Source organism: Phragmites australis, chromosome 22, assembly GCF_958298935.1.
Source record: "Phragmites australis chromosome 22, lpPhrAust1.1, whole genome shotgun sequence".
Classification (NCBI taxonomy): domain Eukaryota; kingdom Viridiplantae; phylum Streptophyta; class Magnoliopsida; order Poales; family Poaceae; genus Phragmites; species Phragmites australis.
Genome location: NC_084942.1, coordinates 16,667,332 through 16,677,658, shown reverse-complemented (window position 1 = coordinate 16,677,658; position 10,327 = coordinate 16,667,332). Strand labels below are relative to the sequence as shown.

The window sequence follows — 10,327 nt, the reverse complement described above, 5'->3', positions numbered from 1 at the left end:
CGCCAGAGACAGAGACGACATTCCAATAGCTCAAAAGGTACCTCTCCTCCCCTCCCGTACTGACCGTGCCTCGACCCGATGAGGAGCTTTTGTTCTATGTTGCCTCAACACCACAGGTCGCAAGCACGGTCTTGGTTGTCAAGCGGGGAGGTCTCCAGCGACCAGTGTATTACATCAGTGAGGTCCTGCACAACGTGAAGGCTTGGTACCCACATGCTCTGACACTGCTATACGCCATCCTAATAGCCTCTTGCAAGCTCAGACACTACTTTCAGGCTCATAGAATCAAGGTGATTTACTCGTTCCCAATTAGAGAAATTCTCCAAAATAGAGATGCGATATGAAGAACAGAAAAGTGGGTAGTAGAGCTCGGGGGATTCAATCTCCAGTTCATCCCTCGAACGTCTATCAAGTCCCAGGCTTTGGCCGATTTTGTAGCCAAGTGGTTGTCCTTCGAGCTTGAGCAGGTGCAGCGACTAGAGGTAGACGAACACTGGACCATGCACTTCGACAGATCATTCACACTAAAGGGAGCTAGGGATAGAGTGTTCTAACCTCACCTACCGGCGACATCCTCAGGTATGTAGTTCAATTATATTTTCTAGCCAGTAATAACACTACTGAATATGAGGGTCTCTTGTCCGGACTGCGCAGCCTCCACACTTGGGATTAAACGACTATTGGCAATAGGGGACTCGCTACTAGTCGTGAACTAGGTGCAAAAGGAGTTTCAGTGCTCTAACCTGACAATAGCGGCATACCTTGCCAAAGTGAGAAGACTAGAGCGACGCTTCGTCAGTTTTGAGGTCAATCATGTCCCTCGCAAGGACAACTTCCTAGCCGATAGGCTGGCCAGTCTAGCTTCTTCTTGTGAACGTGTTCTGGTTGGAGTCTTTGAAGAAAGACTCTCATGACGATCCACCATGGTCTTAGGCCAAGGTGAAGGGGATTCTCCGCTTAGAAACAGAGCACCTGAGGCAATACTTTTGGAGGCAATGCCTCCTTCGGTGTCGTCAACCTCGGGCGGTCATCATATGGTTGCCCTGCTCGATTCGAGTACAACCTAGATATATTAGATCTTGGACTACCTTTAGAATCGAGCAGTCCTTGATGATGATGCGTCAGCAGAAAAAGGTCTCACAGTAAGCCCAAAGATACTCCCTGGTAGAGGGACGCCTCTACCGTCGAGGGAGCAACGACCTTTTACTGAAATGCATCACTCAGGAATTGGGGAGCACAGTGCTCTCTGATATCCACGGAGGCATATGTGATAGCTACGCTTTATACCACACCCTGATTGGAAAAGCGTTTCGACAATGATTCCAATGGCCCACTGCCCTCTAAGATGCCTACGAGCTGTTGAAACGGTGCGAGTCGTATCAGTACCACAGCCGAAACACCAACCTATCAACCTAGGCACTACAAGCCATACTATTCTCTTGGCCTTTCGCTGTCTGGGGGCTCGATATCGTGGGACCATTCCCTAATGCCTCTGGTAGTTTTGAGTTCCTATTTGTGGCAATCGACAAATTGACTAAGTGGATCGAGGTCGAGCCCGCCAGGAAAATCACTGCCACAACAGCGATTAAGTTCATACGAGGGCTAGTAGTGCGGTTTGAAAGTCCAAACCACATAATCACAAAAAAACGGAACTCATTTCACCAGTAGTGCTTTCCGAGACTACTGTGAAGAGATCAAAACCAAGGTTTGCTATGCGTCTGTGGCTCACCCCCAAAGCAACAGACTTGTCAAAAGGGTGAATGGGATGATACCGCAAGGGATCAAAACTCGGGTCTTCGACTGACTTAAAATCTATTCAAGACGCTGGATGGACGAACTCCCCACAATACTCTGGTCGTTGCGAACGACCCCTAGCTGGGTCACAGCCAAAACCCCTTTCTTCCTAGTTTTTGACGCCGAAGCAATGCTCCCTTCTGAAATCGCGCTTCAGTCGCCCCGAGTCAACAATTACTCGAATAACGACCAGGTGGCACGACAGGAGGATGACATAAACCTGATCAAAGAGTTCCGCGATCGTGCTCTAATTCGAGCTGTCCGTTATCAGCAGAGCCTCAGACGCTACCACGATCGAAAGGTGTGGAAGTGAACACTGGTCGTAGGCAACCTTATCCTTAGGAAAATCTAGAATATGGCCGGTCGAAATAAACTCTCCCCAAATGGGAGGGACCCTACAAAGTGGCCACCATCATCTGACCTGGCGTGGTCAAGCATGCCATGGAGGACTGCCGTGAATTACATAACTCCTGGAACATCGCCTTGTTGTGCAGGTTCTATGTGCAGGGTCGCTCGAAGACAGGCTTGTCTTTCTATTTTGTAGGACCTTCCGGACGAGTGTGGATACAGCTTATAAGTTCTTAAATTTCAAAAAAAAAAAAAACCTAGACTCTCTGTTTTGTAGGACTTCACAACCAAACCACAGGCTCTCAACATATTGATTCTCCGACCACAGCACGCGACCACGCTCGATGGCCACTATGGAACTTAGTGACCAAGACGCCAAACGACCAGGAGACCAGAGACAATGACCACAAGGCCATAAGTCCTCGCTAGGGCCAAGTGCTACTCGCCCCCAACGGACTTTTCGAGCCGTGTCTTGTTCCGCGCACCAAGAACCTGACTACCGTGCAGAATAGAACAAGAACCGATGTTTAACCCCGACACTTTTTCATTCATGGAAGTATTAGGTTACAGGCCAACTAGTTACATCCGATCAAACTAAATATCCTATTACATGCCAGCCCTATCCTCCCTGACACAAGCGGCTAGCGCAAAGTTGACAGAAAGGGTTCGCCGAACTCTAACCTCTGTTTGCCCTTGAATGAGTCAAGAACCTCTTATACTCCTCCTTGGAGTGGCAGCTAACCACTACAGGGATCAGACGATGACCGGCATAAGGTCCAGGGAAGGTGGCTGACGCAAAGACCCTACTGGGGCTGCTGATCGGCGTCGACGCACCCTGCAGACCTCCCTTCCACTTCATCTCTAACTCTTCCTCTTCATCGGTCTCCTTCTCCAGAAGGTCCCAGTCGACCTCCTCCACATCATCGGAGTTATCGATGACCTCGGTCGAGGGATCAGCCTGGGCGGGAGATCAAGATGGACCAGTAGGGGGCGACCTTCTTTGGAAGGGCATGAGCTTGATAGTCGTCGGCTTCAACCTCACAAGCATATCCGCGACAACCGCTGCATCTGGAAGCACCACGGCGAGCGGATCTAGAGCCGGAGGTGACTCTGCCCCTGTCAAGCCATCCGAGATCACCAACCTCTCCGGTGATGAAGGAGGGGAGTATGCCATGGCCTCAGGGCCTGCAGACACTATGGAGTAGAACACGGGATGAGATGGATGTGAATGGACTCTGGGCAATAAAGGCTTGAGAGTGAGAAGGAAGGCTACGGGGTGGTTCGAAAGGCCATCAAGAACTCCTCTTTTAAACCATAGAGACACCCTAACCAGCACATATGTTAAAATAGTTATAGTTTTTTTACAACATATGTTAAAATAGTTATAGTTTTTTAAATTTTACTCATATTTTATTACTAACCCCAATACCAAGGCCTTGATATTTTCTAATGCTAGGTAGGTTTTTGTAATAGGGGATGGAGATATGGATGATTTTTCATACCCGTGTGATGGCCTTCAAGAGGCTTGTTGGACACGATAGCATCTTCACCAACCTTGTGAGTTAATTCTATTCACTCATGCTTTTTTATATTCATATATTTCTATTTATGGTATGAGTGAGATGCTCCTTCATATCTCATTTGTATATCCACGTATATTTCGATCATGTTATATGTCGTATCATGGCTTTTCAAATTTAGGATGTGCTTATCATGATTTATACTTGTGCTTAAAAAGAACATACAATGATATATCGAACACATATCCCCTTGTTTCCATTGATTTGATTGATTATTCTGTTGAGAAGGAGCAATTTTTGAAAATTTCTTTCTTTTGCTTAGATGGAAGATTTTTCTTTCGCTTAACTATTTTGAAAAGTAAGTTTATGAGATGATTGGTTTAAAGGGGAGTTCTTGAATTTTGTAAAACAAGAAATTGAAACAATAAAAAGGGTAATGCGCATAATATTTATACATATATCACATTTGAAGCCATGTTAATGCTTCAAGGTTTCTGCATCTTCATATATATGCATGTGTTGTGTAGTTTTTATCATGACTTTTTAATTGAAATGAAAAACTATATTAAATCTTGTCATGGTTGAACTTTCGTGACTGCTTTGATCTTTTCTAAAAGTGTTAAATATGGAATATTAAAGTTATGTGCTACATGTTGAGTAATAGTTGATAGGTATAAGATTAAGGAAATATGTATTATCACACTTCTTTTTTACAAAACTGATTATCATTGTATTTTGATATGAACTTGAAAGAAATTGTGTATAACTGAAACCATTGATTTTAAGCTTTTGATTGTCCTTTTGACTTAGGCTTGGCTTGGTCGGAAAGTAAGGCTGATGGTGCATATAATTTTTTACAAATAAAATTTATCTATTATGCTTTCAAGCAATCAATCAATCAGTTTTTCAAGCACAATAAAATTATAAAGTTTTAATATTTTCTGAGTTTGAAGTAATTGAGATTAAGAGACCATACATTATAAATAAATTATTAATTATACTTGATGAGTTATGCTTACACTATATTTTTGCACATGTAGACAGTTGGTTCAATTATTTGATAGCGTGGCTTGAGTATTTGTTACATATGTGGATGATTTATGATCTCATTATGAAAAAATGATAAAAACAAAAACAACAAAAAAATTATTCTCTCTTTTGTATTCTTAATTAATACATTGTCAAAGGGTGGATATTTGGTATTTTTGTTTTCTTCTTTTTGGTCAAAGGAAGAGATTTTTTTTCTTTTCTTCTTTTTATTTTTCTTCGGGTGGAGAATTTTTATTTTGAAGAAAAATGGAGAAAATTCTTGATCTTTTGATTTATATTTTGGTTTTTCACTTTGCTTTTTGATTTTCGGAAAAAAAATCTAGAAAGGTGTTACCAATATTCATATGACGTGTTGCTAATGTTTTCATCAAAGGAAAGAATATGAGATCATGTGTCTGTACACCATTTTTAGTTATGTGATAACAGTCTATCTTAAATTGATTTTGAGATCAAATTGAATATTTTGTTATGATAGATTAAAATTTGAATTTAGCTTTCGTAATCATTCAAACCCCCCTCCGATTACATATTTTACGTGTAATCGATCCTATATTCCTACGAAGAGTTTCGAAACTGTCTGTATAAATATTTTTACAGTACTTAACACTTTTCACTTACCATACGAGCAATTCATTTGCACTTTTGACTTACCTAGAAAAAGAAGCTAAACTTGACATCTACGAGCTCCCTATCTTAACACCCCGGCCGCAACATACGTACACTTGATAATCTTTTAGCATTCGCGGCGAATTTGATCCACCAACAAGTACAAATTTGGAACAGAACCTTTGCCATCCATCCATCCATCCCACATACCGTGAACTTTTGGCCAGACCGGAAAAAGAAAGGAGCCCGTCCCTTAAACATCTGCTGACAGATTCTCTATCCGACGTGGATACCGCACCGCCACGCATTCATGAATGTGAACCGCTGCATCTGCTCCCCAGCCACACAATCGGCCTGGGAGGGAGGAATCTGCCTGTTCCTCTGCCTGCCCCGCGGGCCCCGCCACCCGTCTACCTCGTTGGCGCCGCCCCGTACGCGCGGTAGGGAGCCGCGGCCAACCAGGCGTCGACAGCGCCCCGCACACAGGGCGCGTACTCCACCGCGCACAGGGCGCGTACTCCACAGCCAGGCCACCACTACTATAAATTGCAAGGGTAGCCAGCTTCCTTGCCCGTCCGTCGATTTCGCCAGCCTCGCTCGGCTGCCGGAGGCGTACGGCGAAGGATGGGGAGGGGGCGGGGGAGGGTGGAGGTTCGGCGGATCGAGAACAGCGTGAGCCGGCAGGTAACGTTCTCGAAGCGGCGGCGCGGCCTGGCGAAGAAGGCGCACGAGCTCGCCGTGCTCTGCGATGCCGACGTCGCGCTGCTCATCTTCTCCGAAAAGGGCAGGCTCCACGACTACGCCACCAACGACAGGTACGTACGCCGTACATTCTCTTTTTTTTTTCCAATTCTGAGCGCATGCACTGATGAGAATCACACATCTCTTCCAAATGGGCACATTTGCCATTTTACATCCATGCAGCTAGCTAGCACGCACGTACATTTTTAGCACTCCCTTATTTTCCATTTTTGAGCTGTGAAATCAGTACTTTTTTCCTACTAGAATATATCTAGTGGTACATGCCAATAATTTGGAGGCTGCCAATAATGGGCACCTTTAGCTTTTTCTTCCCTGGAATGGAGCTGTTCTCCTTTACCTTGGCAAAACCATTTTTGGTGCATGCATGCCAATGGAGGACGCCCCTAGTAACTATTTATGGACCTATAGTACCCACCTGTTCCTGCTCTTGTACGGCTCTGTGCAGCACGCATGGTAATACTTGTACTACTGTCTCTGCACTGGTCACACTCACTCTCACACACAAAAAGCTTACCTCCTGACCTCCTGTGCTTAAAGAAAAGCTTATTAGCATTTTCAGTTTTAAGGTGGTCAAGCATTTAGTTTTAGATAACGCGATAAAGATATTTTAGTCTCTACATCAAAAGATGTACACAACCGCATTAATCAGTTAGTTAATTAGTAGGGATGTAGCAAAAACACATGCCTTTTTTTTCAGACATGATTATACTAATTAACTGTTTCTTTGCCTAGCCACTTATACAAATGACCGGTGTCAACTCTCTATGTCTAACACAAACTAAATCTACTTTTGGAGTCCAAAAGAAAAAGGGCACCTGCAAATTTAAATTTTTGATGAGCAGGACATCACTGGACATATAGGGCAGCCACTGTCTCTGAACTTTTGCTGGGTTTAGTAGTCAACCGCGTTCTGCCTTCTTCTACCTGCTACTGAATGATGAATAACATGTACTAACATGGAAAAAAAATTCTGAAAGGAAATACATATATGGATCACTGATGTGATTGTCTTGGGCGCTTACATGTAATCTCATCCATGTTCTTGTCTCTATGATATGTGGACCGGTGGTCCTTGTGCATGCAGATGATATAGGTAGTTTTTATGCTATATATACTAGTTTTTGTCAAGCCTTTTTCGAAATGAATTAATTTTATGTAACTCAATTTGCACATACATCTTATCTTGTTAACTACTTTCCTGCCATTTCTTTTAACAGCATGGATCGAATCCTCGACCGATATGAGAGGTATTTACTATGTGAAGGTGGATATGTGATGGAAGAACACTCTGAACTGCAGGTTGGAAGGGGAAATGTAATATTGGATGGATATTTCTCTGAAACTAGAATTGCTATACATCTGAAATAGTAATTACTGATGACTTTTAGTTATAATTTACAGCAGGACATGAGCTATGATGACATCAAGTTGAGGTCCAGGATTGAAGCTCTACAGAAGAGCCAAAGGTAACAAAATAAAATAACTATTTATTGAAACAAAATGCAAACAATTATGTACTAAAATATTATTAAGGAGAAACTTTATCTGCTCTTTAAAATTAACCTGACAACCTCGTGCATTTGCCGGATAAAACTCATGTTTACTTGAGAGGGCCCTCGTGCTCATACAGTCATACTTGCCATCCATGGCTCAGGAATCTTATGGGGGAGCAACTGGACGCCCTGACACTGCGAGAGGTACAGCTGCTTGAGCACCAGATAGACAGCGCTCTCAGGAACGTCAGATCCAGGAAGGTACACAATCACATGCATGCTAAATGTACATGACTATTACCCACTCAGTTTTTTTTTTTTTGACATCATTGAATTCTGGGTTCTTCGGGAGTATGTAACATTGATCACTACCTTTTTCAAAATATCAGTATATACTTTTCATAAGCATTTTAAAAGAAAATTCTAGTTATATATATAATTTTTATATTAATGGTGAGACCTTAAAAAGATTTGACGGCATGGATTCTAGCATGTCAAATAAAAAAAAAAGATAGGTGGCAGTAATGAGTAGCAACCATGCTTTCTTGATGACTATTTCAGTATTCTCAGTGCTTTATTAATACCAATTTCAGGACCACGTCTTGCTCAATTTGATCGGGGATCTACGAAAGAAGGCAAATGCTATTTTTTTTTTTAAAAGGAAATGTTAAAACATTTTGATTCTGGTAAGGTTCTCATCTCTTAGTGGGAGTAATCAAGGTTCACCTTCTTGCAGGAAACGTTCCTGATGGAACAGAACAGAATTCTGGAGGAGAAGGTAAATCTTGTTAATTACCTATGCAGTAACCCCCCCCCCCCCCCTTGGAGTTGGCCTGACCCGGCGTGCTGCTGTATTCATGTGAGAAGGAGAAGGCTGAACTGGAGGCACCCCTGCACACCAAGAACAGCACAGCGTCCACTGCTGCAGCAACCGCCCTTCCCAACCTGAACATCTGGTGAGCAATTGAGCATCGGTCGTCCGATGCTTGACATGTTCTTTGTTCAGTTCCTTCGACTGAACCTCACAAAGCTGGTTGGCAAACCGCAGCGCCGGTGCCTCCGACAAGTCTGGGCCGGCGACGGTGCCACCCGGAGCGGCGAGCGCCTTGCCGTGGTGGATACTCCGGCCGTCAGCCAACGGCTAGAGGTCGGAATAGCAGGTGTTCAGATGGTGCATGCTGTGGTCTCACTCATGGTCCGAGATCGTAGAATTTAATTCAGATGGGAGGGGGATTAGTGATCTACTGATCCCCTTTTCTTGGTTGCTATATTTTAATCTTGCCCATGTATTTTTGAACTTCTGGCCTGTAGTGTAGTGGTGGCAAGGTCCAGTTTGTGGTGCTAGTTTGATGTAGTTTTCTGTAACACATGCTGCTGGTTGAGATTAATCTATCTAGGATGCTGTTTTATTAATGGACTTATTGTCTTCCATGTCATTTCAGTTAAGGCTCCTTTGAAACAAAGGATTTTTTTGAGGAATTTCGTAGGATTGAAATCCTATAAGATCTATATGGCCCTTAAGAACAAAGGATTAATTAAGAATCACTATGTGAAAAAAGGACATAAGTGATGGGCGATAACCGTTATGGATGACGGGACCCGCACCTGTCACCCCGAACGCGTCACTAATGACTAGTCATAAGTGGCGGATAAGAATCTGTCACTAATGAGGTCATTGGTGATACGGTCATAACTTGATCCGTCACTAATGAAGATCATAAGTGACGAGTCACTATAAAAAGTTATAAGTAATGGATCACAATGTGACCCATCGCTTATGACTGATGAACGTTTTTTGTATTTTTTGGATATGAAAAAAGTCAAAAAAAAAATTCACCCGAATCATCCTAACTCAAGGGCCATCACCACTCACCACGTGTCACTTGCTATTTTTCACACTATTTTTATAATCTGCGTTCCTTAGAAATTGAACTCGTGACCTCCGCACCCTCAACCTCACATACGTTCTGAAGGAAGCTGGATATTTTATCATTTTAATATTTTTTACCAAAGATCATAAGTGATGGGTTATAACCGTGACCCGTCACTTATGATAAGTCATAAGTGATGGGTCACATATCAATTTTTTTTGCCGAATTGTAATTCGATAGGTGACCTAGAGTGGCATTTAGTAAAATAGTCATAACTTTTGCATACAAACTCCGATTCATAATTTTTTACTCTACAAACATATATAGAAAAAGTTACATAAGATTCTCCCCAACTTTGTAGGGTATGGTGATATTTTCGAGTCCAAACATGGCCTTAAATATTGAGTTCTCGCCCTCTGAAGTTTTTGCACCATTTTTGAAATGCGTGTTTGTATCCATAGCCATCACCTCTTACATTAAAATTGAGCAGAAATGTACAATAGTTCTTATTCTAGTGCTGCCGAGGTGAGAAAAATAAGAGAAAAATAAAATAAAAAAAATTAGCATCATATACATATATTCCCAAGGCTATATACCCCTGATGATTAGAGAAAAATAACATAGAATAACTGGAATATATGGATATACCACTATATATGTGTATACATATATATATATATATACGAGTATATGTTTGTACTACTACTGCACACACACACACATATATATATACAGACACATGGCATAAACTAGGAGTACATGCACTTTTGCACCACATGAAATGATAGCTCTATATATCGATTATGTACATCTATAGAAACAACCATAAATGGTGTGTATATATATCTACATAAAACTAAGTATATGAATACCTAGGGTATAT

General features: G+C 42.3%; 1 protein-coding gene across 7 annotated transcripts; it reads left to right on the top strand.

Moving 5' to 3' along the window:
• The first annotated feature begins 5,883 nt into the window (after positions 1 to 5,883).
• Positions 5,884 to 8,986, top strand: LOC133904836 (MADS-box transcription factor 20-like). 7 transcript variants are annotated; one of them, XM_062346425.1, is made up of 8 exons: positions 5,884 to 6,133; positions 7,298 to 7,379; positions 7,485 to 7,546; positions 7,735 to 7,834; positions 8,167 to 8,208; positions 8,310 to 8,351; positions 8,438 to 8,529; positions 8,622 to 8,986. In XM_062346425.1, exons 1-8 carry the CDS (start codon positions 5,943 to 5,945, stop codon positions 8,716 to 8,718), a joined length of 708 nt encoding a protein of 235 aa, XP_062202409.1. In that variant the 5' UTR covers positions 5,884 to 5,942; the 3' UTR covers positions 8,719 to 8,986. The 7 variants fall into 7 exon arrangements, with proteins under 7 accessions (XP_062202409.1, XP_062202406.1, XP_062202408.1 ...); XM_062346422.1 differs by having other exon boundaries at positions 7,298 to 7,394; XM_062346424.1 differs by having other exon boundaries at positions 5,885 to 6,133; positions 7,482 to 7,546.
• The last annotated feature ends 1,341 nt before the right edge of the window (positions 8,987 to 10,327 follow it).